Raw genomic sequence first — 17,628 nt, 5'->3', positions numbered from 1 at the left:
ATGATATAGCCTTAAGTACCACCAGGAAATGTTTTTCATATGAAGAAATTATAATAAATCTGATGCATACCATTGATAGGCTGTCTATACTACTACAGGTGGTACCTATTCCACAGATTGAGAACTGCTGCACTTTACAACTTTCAGCTTGGTGTGCAGGTGAAGGTTTATATCCACTTGAAACACACACTTGCACTCACATTATCAGGCTGGCCATCACTTGATGGCTAGCTTGGCTGCATGCTGTCAGTATAGAGTTCATAGTCAAGTTAGACTTTAAGGCAAGATTAAATATTTGGAATGCCATCAATGGATATTGTAGTGGGGACAGTCGCCTCCAATGAGACCTGTTAAATTGTACAAGATTAACTTAAAGTGTATTTTAGGAGTAGGTCTGGACTCTAACAGGTCTTGGATATATAGAATGTCTTAAGATTGCTCTGACATGTCTATGAAGTATAGTGACATGGTGGCTTTTAGGCTGTTTTTATACTTCTATCTTCTACCTCAACCTGTAACAAGCTTAAAAATAGTAAGGCAAGTGTGTTTCTCTTGATATATACTTTTTTTAGTCAAGATTTTTAGACTTTCGTAATAAACTGCCGTAAGACTTGTAAAGATGCTACCCTACAGAGTATTTGCCTACTATTTCCCCCTACAGCCCTGTCCCCCAGGCTGCACAGAGCCCTGCTGGCAACCAGTGCCCTAATGGTGGCAGTGGCAATGTTATCCTAGGCTTGCATATGTTCTCCAGGAAGCGGGACAGCTGGCTGTAGGCTCTCTGAGGAAGACTCCTGAAACAAGGTTTTAGGCCTGGCAGTGAGGCAGGTGGCTCTGCATAGTACTGTGCGCACCACCACATAGATGACCTAATGTTTAAGGAAAACGGATGTTTACATCCGCTAAATGGACAACTTCCTAATTAAGGTACATATGCCTTGTATACCTTTTAAAGGTAGCAGCGTGGCCACTTCTGTCTTCACACACTAAAGAGCTTTTTGCTTGTTGGCTGGAGCAAACAAGTCAAAGTCACTGATGGACTTAGATATTTTGTAAAGGATGATTATAATGCTTTTGCACTACTACTGCTCCAACTTTAGTATCCTGCTTTTTGAGTTAACTTGTGAGTTTCATCCTGTGAGGGGATAGTCTTCAAAGAACAGTGTAGGGAAACTTTTTTCTTTGCATAGTTTTCTGTTCTTGCTTCCCCTGCCTGAAGAAGAGTGGGGGAACTTCCAGTGACTTAAAGCATCTAGTATATAGAGAGGGTCTTTGGAGGGTCCAACAGAGTGGCCATGGCCTCTCCTGCAGGGGCTGCCTAGTGTTGGTGACTGCCAGCACCAGTGGCACTGGCTGCTGGCTTTGCATCCAGCCAGTTGTGGCCCCCCGCTGCCATCAGTGGTGAGGGAGGGAGTGGGGCTGGGGAAGGGGCAGGGGCAGGTGCTGTCTTGCCAAGCCGGGGCACAGGATGGAGCACCCTCTTTTTGCTCCCAGCATACCTAAAGAAAGACTCTTTTTTTATTGTCCTTAATCCCTATTGTTAGCCTCAGTTCTAGAGCTGCCTTGGCCTTCCTGACTGACTCCCTGCAGGCATGGGCCAAAGAAGTATATTCTTTGCTAGCTATCCCCTGCTTCCACTTCTTGTATGCCGCTTTTTTTTTTCCCTTCAAGTATCCTGGATGACCTTGGTTAGCCAAAGGGGCTTCCTGGCCCCCTACCTATTTTCCTCTGCCATGGGATTGTCTCATTCTGAGCCCAAATAATGGTTTTCTTGAGGAATGACCACCCATCCTGGACCCCCAAAGCATGTAGGCTCTTAGTTCCTCGTACCCTGCTAACCAATTGCCTGAGCCTATTAAAGTCAGCCTTTTTAAAGTTTAGTACCTGTGTCCTGCTGGGTATAATGCCCGCTCTTCTCTGGATAGTGAATTTTTATCATTTGGTGATCACTGCCCCCAAGTTGCCTTGAATCTGCAGGTCCCCCACCAGGCCATCCCCTGTGGCCAACACCAAGTTGAGCAAGGCGTTACCCCTGGTGGGACTCCTTACCTCCTGTGCTAGGGGGACATCCTGAATACAAGTTAAGAACCTGCATGAGTGATTGGATATAGCTGACTGATCCTCGTAGCATATGTCTGGGTAGTTAAGGTCCCCCATGACTACCATATCTCTAGACGACACCGCTTCTGAGAGCTGCCTGGAAAATTCCTGGTCTAGTTCATCCTCTTGGTGCGCAGGCCTGTAGTAGACCCCCGCCATCAGGTCCCTTTTCCCCTGACCCCCTTGGATCCTAACCCACAGAGTTTCTGCTCGTCTATCCTCTGATGCCAGTTTGATTAGGGAAGATGTGTACTGTTTTCTGATGGAGAGAGCAACACCTCCTCCTTTTTTCCTTCTCTATCTCTCCTATACAACCTATAGCCGTTTATTCCTACCACCCAGTCATGAGTAGAGTCCCACTAGGTCAAAGTTGTCCCAATCCAAAGTCTGGGACGCTATTGACCCACAAGCCTACTTCTCATTTAGAATAGAATGTAGGGCTTGATGGCAAAACGTATTCCCAGCATATGAAAAAGCCAGAACAGCTTATACAAAGCGCTACACACTGGTCAGAATATTGTGAGGAATTGTAACAGAGGTTAAAAGATCAGATCTGCTGTACTTATTCATTCCCTCCAGGCCTTTCTTATGATCCTCAGCCACCAGTAAATGTGAATTCCTGTGTTTTGTGTTGGTAAAGGTATCAATTACTAGATTATAGCAGCTACACCCATAGACTTGAAGAAAGTCCATTCCAGCCATATTCTTTGAGGTGATCATCTAGTCCAACCCTCTGATCAAGGTAGGATCATCCATATCTAAACTGTTACAAATGCGTGTTTTTAATGTGCTCTTAACTTTGCAAGGATACAGATTCTGCAACCTCCCCTGTACTTTAATTTGTTCCAGTGCTTTAACCACTCGTTGTGTTTCTTACTATCCAAAACTTCCTTGTTGCAGTTTTAAGTCTGTTATATCCTGCAGTCATGGAGAACTAAGGCAAGAACAGTCACCCACCCCTTAAATAATCTGAAGAAAGTTTATAAAATCCTTCCCCTTCCCTTCAGTTAAGATTTAATAATCCTTGGGTTTTTTGCCTTCTTTCTTGAAAGTTCTTTTTCCTGGTCTTCTAATAGTGATTATTGCCCTCTGCTGGATATTTTTCTGTGTTTTCTTTTTTTTTTTTTTTCCAGCTGCATTGCCCAAAATTAGATGCAGTGGACACTTTATACATGTGCCTGGAGGGAGGTGCTTTCATCTGAGAGCTGTTCTAATTAAAAACTCCCAGAGTGTCCTGTTCAGCGTCCCTATGCTCCAAAATGGCAGCAAGGGAGCTTTATCTAAAACTCATTCCAGCTTTGGATAAAGTGCCCCCACTGCTGTTTTGAAGTACAAGGATGCTGATGCATGACATGAGGGAGGCTGCTGCAGTGCACGAATTGCCATGTGCTTTGGAGCATGCTTGTGTATAGGTACCCAGTACTTCCAAGTGAGGCCTCACCCATGCTGACTTGAATGGAAGAATCATTTCCTTTGACTTGCAGACTGTGTTCCTATTGATACAGCCCAATCTGTTTTGCTTTTTGACTCCTGTTCATCTTTTGGTTTGCTATAATCCTGAGGTCCTCTTTCTGCAGTATTGCAGAGTGGCAAGTTGTTCTCTAGTTATGCGTATGCAGATGTTCACCATCTCTCCACTTTCAGTGTGCCGGTATGAGTACATCTGATTGATTGTTCTGCCCTAGATGGAGGACTATGCATTTTATTCAATTCCCTTTTGACTCTTTTGGACCATTTCTCTAGTTCTGTCAAGGTAATTCAGAACCCTGATGCTATCTTCCAGCTGTCTGCAGCTCCATCCAACTTGGTTTATCCATAGATCTATAAAGTGTAAGTTTTAGTGCCATCCTCAAGTCTATATTAATGAAGTTATTAAACAGTTCTGCATCTAAGAGAAATCCTGGGACCTTCCTGCCCCTGCTTCAGACACCTGGCCATCTGTTCCAACCAGTTCAGTATCCACTTTTAGTCTGTATTTCCTTAGCTTCTTAAGACACTAATAATGTTATGGGAGATGCTGTCAGTCCTTGCTAAAGTCAAGGTTGATTACACCCATTGCTCTTTTTTTTTTTTTTTTTTTCTCCTCCTTTGTCCTTCTGCCCTCAATCTATACAGCTGATCACTTCTTCTTATAAAAGAAAATCAGGTTGGTCAGGCACGTTGAAGCTTCGAATTGATGTTGGCTGTTCTTGATAACCTTGTTCTTTTTGTGCTTAAAAATGGATCCCTGGTTTACATGCTCTGTAAAATTTCTAGGTATCAAGGTTAAACTTATCAGACTAACTCCTGTGTATCCTCCTTTCCTTTCTTAAAGGTGGGGCCACTGTATTTACCCTTTTTCCAGTCATCCAGAACTTCACTTGACCTCTGTGAATTCTCAAAGAATAGCCAAACACTCAACAGTTACCACAGCAAATTCCTCCACTAATCAAAGATGCACCTCATTCAGTCCTGGGTACTTAACCTCTAGTTTCTCTGAACAAACTGAGCTGTTCTCCACCTATTTGTGTTGCCTACTGTGCTCCTAATCTCACTGCTGGCCTCTCATTTGTGAAAACTGAAGTGTAAAAACAAACAAAACCCAAACATTAAATACTTTAGCTTCTGTTCCTAGATCACCCTCCCTACTTACTAAGGGGCCTATGCATCCCATGGTTTTCCTTTTCTATGCTTATAGGATACTTTTTCAGGGGGGTTTCTTGGTCTCTTGTTCTTGCTAAGTTCAGTGTTACTTGTGCCTTATCTTCCGTATTCTCTGACTGCATACAAATACTCTTTTTGTAGTTGGACCTGGTAACGTGTTAGTTTTTTCCACTTTTTATGTAGGATTTCTTTTTGAGCTGAAGCTTGCAGGAGGGGGTTGTTTTGCCAAGCCTTGCTGGACTTTCTATCAGTTTTCATTTAGATAACCTGCTCTTGTGCCCTTATAGGGTTCCTAGGGTATAAGCAGTTGTCTTAAACTACTGCCTGAGGGGAAAAGTGAAGGGATATTACTTTTTTATTTTTTTATTTTTTTTTTTTTTTCTTGGGAGAAGGCCTTTGTCACCTGCATCCTAAAGATGTTCACACCGATTTGTCCTGCTTCAAGTACCTATGAAGTATGTTGGATAAAATATGCTAACAGTTGTTGGGGTATATGGGTTGTGGTGATGGTCGTGTTTTGGTGGTTTTTTAATTCCAGGACATAACTGTAAGTTAGTTGTAGCTCATTTAACTTTAACTTTAATTGTGGCTCATTCTAGGGACAAGGCTATGTGCATTCCTTGCCTAATGACAGAGAAGCAGCAGTACAGCTTAGGTGCACAAAGTGTTGTGCAGATCATATCAAGTTGAGATCAATCAGGACCACCTCAAAGTGCATTTACAACCTTGGAGTCTATCATTGGCAGTGACTGAAAGTGCAGACAGAAGTGACACTTGTTGCATAGTTGGCTCCTGAAAGTGCTCTACAGTCATATGGTGACACTTGTGCACTTCTGCAGAGCATTTTAAGTGGCTGATTTAACCCTCATCAAATGAGGGGTCAGATGAAGGCGCTCCACTTTGAGCGCAACTGTACCTGCACATGTCCTGGATGCCTGCTCTGACATGTGCTAATTAGCACACATCAGAGGAGACTACTGCCAGCAGCCTCCGTGTCATGTATATTCAGCGTCCCTGATCTTAGAATGGTGCTGGGGGTGCTTTAACTAAACCTTGTCAAATGAGTTTTTTAGTTAAATTCCCTTGGCACCATTTTGAAGTGTGGGACACTGAATACATGTGATGCTGTGAATGTTTTAATTGGAGCAGCTCCTGAGAGCCACTCCAGTTAAAGTGTCTTCTCCCTCCCGCACCCCAGAGCACTTGTAAAGATGCCCAGAAGTTCCTGAAGCTGCTCCAATCCATTGTGTGATTGGGGCTAGGCTGATGCAGCCTGTGCTGTGTTCAGGAAGGGAGGGGTAGGGGAGGGGGGAGTAAGTCTTCCAGGCTTGGGTTTGCCTGGCCTGAGCTGCAGGGAGGGGATGGAGTGGGGATGGATTGGAGCCTCCCTGCGATGTGGGCCATCATCCCCACCAGCCCATTTGCTCAGCCTGCAAGTAGCATTGTTGGGGGGCCTGAAGGCTGGCTCTTCAGGTTTGATCAGCTCCAAAGTAGAGCTCTTTATCTTTTTTTCTTGTCCCCTCCCCACCAACCTAACAGGTGAACATCTGTTGGGTTGGAGCGCTCCTAACTTGTGGTGATTTATATAATGTGCCATGAGTTGGTGGGGGCCTGCATGTCTGTCAGCATCCAAAGTAACCTAGCAATCTGTATTGACTTCTCTGGTTTGATCTTCCAAATGTTGATGGAGGTGTTAACTCCTTCAGAACTTTAGCTTAAGAGCTTCAAAATTTTTTTTTTATGTCTTTCTTTAAATTGTGGGAACGCTTTTATTTCCAGATATTGGGATGAAATTTTGGCTTTTTAAAATTGCAGTTAATAATTTTAATTGCCTGAACACTTGTATCCATTCTGAGCACATATTGACAAATGTGAAGTGTTTAGTTATAGGACTGTCATCCTTTTTTTAACACCTAGTCTAGGGCTACTGGAGTTTAAGCTGTTTCAGGACTAAGTTAGGTCTGTACCCACCCTGTACACAGATTTGGGGGGTATGGGTTCCCTTTGCCTGCCCAGGAGTATGCACACAGGTGGGGAACTGGCCCCACCCCAGCTTGAACCCATGGCGGGGGGCGGGGAGCCAGGCTCTCTGCTCTGCTGCAGCAGCTACCACTGCCTCATGGGTGGCAGCTGGGACTTGGGTGCTGCTGCAGGGGTCTGTGGACTTAAGCTACAGCCCCCCTCAGATCAATACTGACTTGGGGGGTGGGTGGGAACAGACCTCACTCTGTATTTGAGTCAATACAATAACTAATTCTTTTTCTGTGTTTTCTTTTCTAGCTTTGTACTCGGTCATCCTATTCTGTGTTTTCTTGTGGATCCCTTTTGTCTATTTCTATTATGAGGAGAAGGCAGAAGATGATAGCAATACATGTTCAGTAAGTTTTGTTTACCTTTGTATAATCTGCATGACTACTCCATGAACACTCATGCAAAAAACGCTGAAGTCTAGTGAATTGGATTTTTTTTTTGTTGTTGTTGAATCTGTTGAAAATAATTTAAAGACGTTTGACTTTTTTTTTCTCCTAATGATTTTTCCAAAATGGAAGTAAGACTGCTTAAGTTAAGATGTGAGCTGAACTCCATGTTAAACTTGCAAAGATTTCATAAGGGTGGGTTGCACAAACATGCATATTTTTGAAATTGTCAGCCTCTTAGCTGAAATTAAGTTTAGCTTGAAGCCCTTCTCACTGATAGCAGCCACTTCCATTTTCAATATGTAGAAAGGCCTTTGTATTTATCTATGATGTGACTAGCACTGTGGATGCGGGAGATCAGTGGATGTAGTGTACCTTGATTTTTAGCAAGGCTTTTGGTACAGTCTCCCACAGCTTGCCTGCAAGGATGTTAAGGAAGTAAGAGCTGGATGAATGGGACTGTAAGGTGTATAGAAAACTGGCTGGAGCATTGGGCTTGGAGGGTACTAATCAATGGCTCTATGTAGTTGGCGGCCGGTATCCAGTGGAGTGCCCCAAGGGACAGTCCTGGAGCTGTCTTTGTTCACTATTTTCATCAAACATCTGGAAGATGGCATAGAGTATACCCTCAGCAAACTTGTAGGTGACACCAAGCTGGAAGGAGTAGTAGATAGCCTGGAGGATAGGGCTGGGATTCAGAGTGAGCTAGACAGATTGGAGGATTGGGCCAGAAGGAATCTTATGAGGCTGAACAAGTACAAGTGCAAAGTCCTGTATTTAGGAGAGAACAATCCCATGTACCAGTGCAGGCTGGAGCTGACTGGCTGGGCAGCAGCTCTGCAGAAAAGGACCTGGGGGTTACAGTGGATAATATGCTGAATATGAGCCAGCAGTGTGCTCCTGTTGCCAAGAAGGCAAACGACATACTAGGCTGCATTGGTAGGAGTGTTGCCAGCAGGTCAAAAGAAGTGATTATTCCCCTCTATTCAGCACTGGTGATGCCACATCTAGAGTACTGTCATGTCTAGAGTACCCCCCCCCCCCCAAACTACAAAAAGGATGTGGACAAATAAGAGAGCCCAGCAGAAATGGTTCGGGGTAAGGCACATGACATGTGAGGAGAGACTGAGGGAACTGGGTTCTATTTTGGTGAAGAGAAGATTGAGAGAGGATTTAATAGCAGCCTTCAGCTACCTGAAAGGAGATTTGAAAAAGGATGGGGCTAAACTGTTCTTACTAGGTGTGCACTGATTTAAAGATTTTTTTTTCTTGGCTGTTACTAATCCAGTAACCGATTTTTTTTTTTTTTATAGGAATGCAGCTAGGCAGCTTGGAGAGCAGAATCTTGCTAGTAAGTCGGTAGAGGGGAATGGTGTAGGGGGATGAATTGAGGCTCCCCACAGTGAGGGAGGGAGTAGAGCAGGTGCTGCCCTGCCAGGTGGTGAATGCAGCCAGGGTGCGTGGGGCAGATCTGTGGGTGGCTGGAGGAGGGGTGAGGGTGGTTCCCTGCCATTACATGCGCTCCTGGGGTGCAGCATGGTGGGGCATGTGCCCCTCCTGGATTTGTGTAGGGCAGAAGTGGACTACCTGCTGCAGGCTCAGGGCCAGGCCAGGCCAGGAGCTGCACCAGCCTCTTCCTGGTGGGGGTGCTGGGCTGTGACTGCATTCAGGGGAGACTTGGCACTGCCACCCACCCCACACATCTAGGAAGGAGGGTTATGGGGATCCTCCCCTAGTGCCACTGTGGCCTACCCGTGCAGCTGAGTCTGTGCTGAGCACAGCCCCAGCCCAGCCCAGCTCCATACTCCTGGAAGAGGCTGGTACAACCCTTTGTCCCAAGCTTGCATTGGGCAGCTGGCATCTTCCCTGCACACAAATCTGGGGGAGGCACATGCCTCTGGGGGTGCATGCAGCAGCAGGGAGCCACCCACCCTCTGCCCCCATCTCCTTGTACCCCCAGGATGAACTGCCATGCACCTTGGCTGGGCTGCCCCAGCCCCACTCCTTCCCTTACCAGGGGGCCTTGAGCTGGTTCCCCATGCCCCTGTCCTCCCCAACAAACTTATCAGTTGGATGCTGCTCTCCAAGCCACCAGACCTGCATTCCTGCCTGCATGGATGCTGTGGCTGCACACATGCATGCAATGCTTATTGGTAACACTATTGGCAGTCTGCTTTTTTGGCCAATAATGTTAACTTTCCTGTTGGTGCCGATCTGATATGCGACCTGATGCATCAGTTCACCTCTAGTTCTCAGTGGTGGCAGATGACAGACCAAGGAGCAATGGTCTCAAGTTGTAGCAAGGGAAGTTTAAGTTGCCTATATTAGGAAGAATCTCCGCAGTAGGAGGGTAGTAAAACAGTGCAACTTCCCAGAGAAGTTGTGGAATCTCCATCCTTGGAGGTTTTCAAGACCCAGCTAGACAAAGCTTTGGTTAGTATGATCTAATTGGGGGTGATCCTGCTTTTTCAGTAGGGGGCTGGACTAGATCACCTCCAGAAAGCCCTTCCAACCCTAACTATGTATAATTCTGTCTTTGTTTTTGTTTTTTTTTAAAATCACTTCAGGTCTACTTCTAAACTGAGGCTTCTTGTCATGTTTCCAGTACAAGCAAAATAGGGAAAGTCATTGTTTACATCATTGAATAATATAACAAATATAGCCAGAGTACTTCTATTTCCTTTGCCAACAGCTTGGGTAGAACTTAATGGCTGATATCTCTTAATGACAAACTGCAATACTTGCATCTGAAGTGAATCTTAATTCTTAATATGCTGCCTCACTGAATTTCATGTAAATCTTTTACTAAAAAGAACAAAAAACACGTCATACTAAATGTGGAATGTAACTTTACTTGGATTTGTTCGGTCAAATGCTTTTTTTTTTCCAAGTTTCATTAGGTCAAATAAGCTAATGTTTGCTTTGATCTACAGCAGGTCAAAACTGCGCTCAAGTATTCTCTGGGATTTCTTGTGGTGTGCACAGTTCTTCTTTTAATTGGGTAAGTACAGGCCTTTCTATGTATTAGAGACAAAGATGGATCAGATTATTATTGCTGGAAATAAATACTTCATAATAAAAATCAAAGTATTTTTGGCCTATACAACAATAAGCTTGGGTAGATAGTACAGATGTTAATTTCCCCAAAGTATCTTTTAATTCTTTTATAATATTCAGCTCTAAGAAAATTTAAGCAAATTCCTCAATCTGTTAAATGTGGAACTACTTAGCTTGCTGTATCTTGAGTTCTGTTCCTTGGAGTTTAGGCATTAAGGTGTAAATGCAGGTTTAACTTTAGCTTGCTTCTGACTGTAACTTAAGACACTCTTATGAGAGACTTGCTTACTTTTAAGCTTACAGTTTAATATACACTAGGGTTGGTATCTTTTAACTTCTAGTTCGGTTACTTTACTTTCTAATTTTATGAATTAATGCCCTGATTCAGGAAACCATGTAAATATTAAGGGTTAAAACTTAAGTATACTTAATGTTTTCCCAAGCAGGGATTCTTTTTCTTTGTACTGATATAATCTTGTAGTCTTGATTACTTAATGTACATACACATGGGAATTATGGCACTGGACTAGAAAAGGGCCAATGTAGTGCTCTTTAAAAAAAAAAAAAGTGGGGGGTGTGAAAAGGGGCCCCATGGAACTATAAACTGGTTAGGATCACCTCACTACCTGGGAAGTTACGGGAGAGTATTCCAGAGAATGCCACTTGCAAGCATTTAGAGGAGGAAAGGTGATCATAAGCTTGTCAAACACTTGATCTGCTTTTTTGCTTAAGTAACTACCCTTTAATGAAGAGAATGCTTTGCTATAGTGTTTGTCAACTTCAGCAAGGTTTTTTGACAGGGTCCTGCATGACCTTCTCAATAAACAAATTGGAGAAATGTGGGCTCAAAGAAAACATCTACCAGGTGGATAGGTAACTAGTTCAGTAGCTGCAAGTCAAAGGTAATTGTGAATAAGTGCATGTCAGAATGCGAGGAGGTATCAGATGGCGTCTATAGAGGTCCATCCTGGGCCTGGTGCTGTTTAACATGTTTCATTAATAATTTGAATGCTGGCATAGAAAGCTCCTTGAGCAAGTTTGCAGATGATCCAAAACTGACAAGGATTATACACATGTTGGACGATGTGAGTGCAATTCAGAAAGATCTCAACAGAATGGAAAGTTGGGCTAGAGATAATAGGATGAAGTTACATGAGAACAAATACAATATCTATGCTATATCTTGGGAGGAATAATCAAAAAACACAAATGCAAACTGGGGGACACCTGGCTGGATAGAAGCACTGTGGAAAAGGCAGTTGGGAGTCTTGGTAGGCCACAGACTTGGTACGAATTGTAGTGTGATGTAGCCACACAAGGCAAATGCAATTTTTGGGATGCGTCAAAAGCATTAGGTGCAAGATGGGGGTGGTGATAGTGCTTCTACTTGGCACTGGTTAGACCTCCATGTGGAGCACTGGATACAGTTCTAGTGCCATATTTAAAAAGATGCAGAAATGTTAGAGAAGATCCAGAGGTAGGAAATGAAGATGATCAAGGATTTGGAAGGCAAGTCATATGCGAGGGGGCTGAAGAAGCTAAGCATGCTCAGCTTGTGGAAAAAGTGCAGAGGGGACATCAGAGCAGTCTTCAAACACCTGAAGGGCTTCCACGAAGAAGAGGGAAAGCACCTTTTTTTTTTTTCTCTTGCTGCAGAAGATGTGGACTAATGGCTTGAAGTTGCAGCAAAATAAGTGTAGATTGGATATCCAAAAAAACCTTTTTCACATTTTAGAACAGCGAGGCAGCAGAATAAAACTGCTAGGGAAGCTGACCCTCCATCATTGGAGGTATTCAGGAAGAGGTTGTGGATGACTTGAGCATAGCTATACCTATATTTTAATTTCTGCCTGCTTCTGGGCTTTGGCTGCCCCTGCACCCTCCCCTTCCTCACCTCTCATTTCCATTTTTTTTCTGCTCCATGTCTTGGTGATTTTTTTAAGCCTTCTTCAAGAGTCATCCACTGTTGGCTACAGCCAAGGCTGGGGACTTCGACTAGGGTGTGCCAGTGTTCCTACTGGGCCCAAAGCCAGAGTTTCCTGGCTAGCAGGTCTTGCTTGTCCACTTGGTCAGACTGATTGCCATATTTGGGGTTGGGAAGGAATTTTTACCCCATGGTCAGATTGGTATGCTGTGGACTGTGTGGTGTTTCACCTTCCTTTGTAGTGGGGGTATCACTCTCTTTTACTGGGGATCTCTTGAGCATAGGTTGACATTTCATAACAACAGGATGCTTGCTGCTCTGGTTCCCCCTGCTTTTATCTGTGGTAAGTTTTATAGTGTTATGTCTGTTATGTCAGGGTTGACAGTCTTTTGTATGGAGTTTTGACTATAGATTGTTTAGATTAGTTTTGGATACGGAAGATTCTGCCTCAGGAAGGGGATGGACTAGATCCCTGGAGGTCCCTTCCAGCCCTACTTTTCTGTGACTCCCATGGTTGGTATTAGGGGTGCACCAACGAAGATTTTCTTGGCTGATACCAATAGCTGATTATTAATCGACCATATTGGCCGATGCTGATCCAATAACCAATTTACTTTTAAAATATGAGGCATTTGGCATTTTAAGTTACTGACACTAAATAAACCTTTTTGGGGGGCACTCTGTCTGGGAGCCTCCTGCTTCAGCATCCCAATGCTTAAAAATGGTGGTGGGGGTGCTTGAACTAAAGATTGCTGAATGAACTTGAATTCAAGTGCTGCTGCCACTATTTTTAAGCACAGGGACACTAAGTGGAGCAGGACGAGGGGTGGATGCAAGCTACCCACTGTGGGGCTGGGGAACCCTGCTCTGCTGCCTTTGCCCTGGGAGCCCCACACTGGCTGCAGCCCTGCTGCTTGCTCAGCAGTGGGAGGCACAACTCTGCATCCCGAGAGAGGCAGCAGAGCGGAGAGACCCATGCCCACAATGAGCAGCTCGCATCCACCCTGTGCACAAAACTGGGGGGGCACATGCCTCCCCTGGGGGGGGGTGCATACAGTGGTAGGGAGCTGCCTGACATGTCCCCTGGGCAAACTGCCTATGGCTCCATCCCACTTTGGCCCTGGATCCCATGCATTGCCCTAGCTGGGGAGTACCCCCATCCCCTGCCCTACTTCCTCCCTCATTGTGGGGGCTTCTGTGGCTTCTTCCCCACATGCACCTTCTATTCATAGACTTACCTGCAGGGAGCTGCTCTCCATGCTTCCTGACTATTCCTGGCCATGTCCATTAGGGCTGTATGAAACAGCTGCGTTTTTGATTTGGTTTCAGATTTGGCCATTTTGGAGGACGGGGATTCATTTTGGTGTTTTGGATCACTGTCCTCTTGTTTCAGCCGAATCTGTTATGAGGATTTGGCTCTGCCAAATCTTCTTTGAACCCATTTCGAACAGAGTGCAAGGGAATCTTTGCATAGCCCTACCCAGCCCAATGAGGCTTGGGGCCAGGGGCTGCAGGGTCCCAGTAGGGAGCAGGTTGGGACAATGGGTGGCTTCTCTGGGCGGGGGGGAGGGGGGAAGACCACTGCCTTCCGTGCAGGGAAGGTGACCCCCATATGGATCTCCGATCCCTGTTATGCTAGGTCTCAGGGTAGGGAAACCAGTGCAGAGCAGTGAGCAAGTCTTGCTGGTCCCTGTCTCACAACTCTGCTCCACAGGGAGCAGATATCCATGCTGGGGTCTTTTCCCCACTGCTGCCAATCGCATGCTGCCCTGGGGACATGGGGCTGTGTAGGGCAGACAGTGGTGGGGAGGAAACCCTGGCACGGATTTCTGCTCCCTGTGGAGCCAGGGCATGCAGCAGGGATTCCTTGGCTCTTTCTGAGGGGCATGGGCCCCCACATCTGCATGCTGGGTTTCAGCAGGCTGCCGTTGCAAGGCTGGAGTGAATGGCAGCACTTCAGTCTTCCTGATACTCTGCTGCTGGCCCCAGCCCACAGTGGCAGCCTGCTGAAACCCCGTGCATAGATTGGGGGCCTGTGCCCCCTGGGAAGAGCTGGGGAAATGATCGGAGACCTGGGGGATTGAACTAGGAGCTAGATATCAATATTGGAGCAGTCCTTCCTCCCCTCTCTTTTTTTTTTTTTTTTTTTTTTTTTTCCTCTGCCTCTTCCAAGTTTTTGCTTCCCTGCAAGCTTGACTCAAATTCTTTGAAACACTTTCTGAAACGTTTTGGAGCCTTCCATCTTGATTCAGTGTTTTGGGCGCAGAAATGCCTCCAAAACTAAACAGCTGCCAAAATTTTGCACGGCCCTAATGTTCATGCATGTGGCCACACGTATGCACACAGCACCCTGTGTCTCGCTTCTGGCAGCCCAAAGAGCAAGGCCCCTTGTAGGCTAGAATGCTGCCTGCCTGCCTGCAAGGTGAAACCTGCCATTTCTTAAGGGAACCGAGGCACCTGGGGACCATGGCCGCACAGGGGAGAGGGAACCCAGGTGTCCAGCACCCTGGCCAGAAGGCATAATCCTTGGTAAACATTGGCTACAACAGTCAAAAAAAGCCAATAGCAAATTAATGCAATTTCCTTTTTTATTAGCATTGATCCAGTAGGCAATAAATATATTGGGGCACCTCCTAGTTCATACTACATTCGGTTGGCATAAGTTCAGGCTATATACATTATGCCAGTGAAGGAACAATTTTTATTTTAAATTATCCATTGAAAAGCAGGAATCAAAATCCTGCTTATTTCATTTCTAGTAATTGGTTCAGACTTACTGAGGAGAATTGGCCATTAAAACATGGAAAAACAAACTTTCTAAGGTGTGCTGGAAACCAGATATTTAGTTCTGAGGTTTTGACAGATTCAGCAAATCCAGTAACTGTTGGATGCATGGCAAAACTCTCCCTATTTCTGCCCATGAATGCTGCTGCTGCTGCTGCCGCGGCTGCTGCTGCTGCTGCTGTTGTTGTTGATAACCAGGTCTCAGTAAAACCGAATACCAGGTTTTGGAATACTATTGGTTATTCTGGTGGTAAGAAGACAAAAATTGGAAAGGATTCTCAAGAGTTTTTAGAAACGATTAGGAAATAGGAAAAATTCATACTGAGACACAGTTCAGCCCTTTAAGTGTTTTAAGAGTAGTGATTTTTGATGTGGAAATGCAGAGTCTAGTAGTCATGGAGTGCTAATGTTTGTTTTATTAAAGGATAATATTGCAGCCTGAATTTCTTTTAAAGCTAATCAGATTTCAGATTAACTAAACTCAATAACAATTATTTTTAATTAAAAAAAAAAAAAAAATACTAGAACAACTTGCTGGTAGGTAGGTAGAGGCACTATATCTGTCTACCGTATTCACTGAAATCAAAGAACTGTTTTGTGGCTTGTCCTTCCCTGTTCAAAAGTGGGGAGGGGGAGGTTCAAGTGTTGGCCTGGGGCAGGTGATGGTAATTCAATTCCATCTTCAGCTCTACCAGTGCAACTTGAAGTGTGGGGGAGACCATGCAGTCTACCTCCCTTTATCCTGAACTTTTAAATTTTGGGCTTGATACTGTCCCCACATGCAACCCTCCTAGGTCCTGAGCTTCTACCACTGCTTTTGTCTGCCAAGGTTAGGTCAGGGTTGCAAAACAAAGTTTCTACCACCTGCCTGTCTTCACCTTCCCCTTTCCCTACCTGTGCTCTGGCAGGCTCCGTTCCAGCCGCAGCCTGGGTTACTGAGCACAGCCCTAGCCTGGCCCTTCAGCAGCAGTGCTGACTGCACTGCTGCTACAGGGACAGGCTGGAGCCATGGTCTGCTCCAGGTGCCTGTGAAGGTGGAGCCAGCCTCCAGTGGAGCAAAGGTAAGGGGGAATGCAGTGCAGCCGAGGAGGTGGGGAACGCTGTTTGGGATAGGGGGCAGGCAGCAGCTGTGCTGCCAGCCCTGACCTGGATTTGGGGTCAGAGCCAGAGCTGCAGCAGCAGTCTGCCCCTAGCACTTTGTACTAGATTTGAAGATGTAGGGCTTCCCTTTCTCCTCTCCCCATGCTAAATGGAGAGGAAAAGCCTTGTCCCCTTAATTGAGTAAATACTTTACGTAGATTTATTTTAGTCTAAAATTATTTTCTGTTGTGAAGAGACATTTTTCTGAGATTTTCCTGCAGTTTTCAGACTTTTGCTTCAAGCTGTTTAACCTGTGACACCTTGCTCTTTCCAGCTGCGCGTGGAGATTCCTTAAAAATTAACCTGCAGTTTTGCTGCCATATGTCTGTGGGGCTGGGCTATAGTTTGCCTCAGTAGCATAAACAAGATATTAAAAGCTTTAAAGGAAAACCAGCCTGTTCTATGTAATGTCAGTTGTTTATCCCCTGTGCTATCTGAGAATTGGATTTTTTGAAGTGAACTGATGTATATGGGGAATGCTCAGCTGTATCAATCAGTTCATGATTGCAGCTTATCAAAGGTAGAGAGAGAAGAGGTGTTTTTCCTTGTCACAAAGTCCCTTATTCTCCGCTTGTACAGTATGCATTGATGTCCAATTCACATGAAATTCAGTACAGTTTTGTTATATGCACTTAGCATGTTTTTACTAGAAAACAAAGTACACTGGGATAAAAAATAAATAATAAGTTTGGATGCCCAGTGGCTTATTTCTTTTATACTTCTGAGTCAAACTTTTTATGTTTTTGAAATGTTTACTTACAAAGGTTCCCAAGCTAAAAACTTGCATGTAGCTGCTGCTTTTGTTGGATCATCTGAGGTTTTATTAGCAATTCAGGATGAGAAAAACCTCTGGCTGGCTGGAAAGAAAGTTTTGACATGTGGTGGTAGCCTGGCCCTTTCTGTGTGTATCCCCTAAGTACAACTTTTTTCCTCTCTTGCCGTGTACCCAGAATAAGAGTTCATTCTTCTCTTCCCTTGGGGGAACCTATGAAACTTTCCCTGTTCTATGAGGTTTGGGGTTAGGAGTTGTCAGTGAAAGTTTTTATGGGCCTACACTACTGTTTGATTGCCCTTAATCACTCATGCATGTTAAACATCCCTTTCTGACTGGGATTGCTTACTGGAATGCATCAGTTTCTGGGTTGGGCAAGGGTAGATGTGCTCATCATGTAGCAAAAAAATGAAGGTCATAATTTGATCCAGGTGTATGTCACAACAAGATTTTATTTTTAAACGTTTTTCAGAATTTATCTGTTTCTTTACTAGCATCTTTCACCCTACTTTTTTCTTTATTTACTATGGACAATAGTAATTCTCTCGTGCATGGATGACCTCTACTTGACTCAAGAAGTCTGTGGGCCAATGAGAGGCAAAGCGCTGGTCGACCTGGTACTGGCTAAGGGGGACGACCTAATAGGCGACCTAGTGATGGATGGGAAGCTGGGTGACAGCGATCACCAGCTGATCACCTTCACCATCCGCTGTAAAGCTGGCAAGTCAGTCAGCACCACGGAAGTCCTTGACTTCAGAAAAGCCAACTTTGACAAGCTCAAGAGGCTTGTC

At 44.8% G+C, this 17,628-nt stretch overlaps 1 protein-coding gene across 2 annotated transcripts in view; it reads left to right on the top strand.

The window, feature by feature from the left end:
- Positions 1 to 17,628, top strand: part of LMBRD1 (LMBR1 domain containing 1) — a 208,362-nt gene that overhangs the window by 35,127 nt on the left and 155,607 nt on the right. The window contains exons 4-5 of one of the 2 annotated variants that reach the window (XM_019537605.1): positions 7,024 to 7,121; positions 10,097 to 10,161. In XM_019537605.1, the coding sequence (XP_019393150.1) occupies positions 7,024 to 7,121; positions 10,097 to 10,161 (163 nt within the window). Of the gene's footprint in view, positions 1 to 7,023; positions 7,122 to 10,093; positions 10,162 to 17,628 lie in introns of both variants that reach the window. The other variant, XM_019537604.1, reaches the window with a different exon arrangement.

The sequence above is a fragment of the Crocodylus porosus genome, unplaced genomic scaffold (genome assembly GCF_001723895.1).
Source record: "Crocodylus porosus isolate Cpor-Errol unplaced genomic scaffold, CroPor_comp1, whole genome shotgun sequence".
In the NCBI taxonomy this organism is placed as follows: Eukaryota; Metazoa; Chordata; order Crocodylia; family Crocodylidae; genus Crocodylus; species Crocodylus porosus.
The sequence above is the reverse complement of the archived record's forward strand: the minus strand, read 5'-3'. Positions and strand labels throughout refer to the sequence as shown.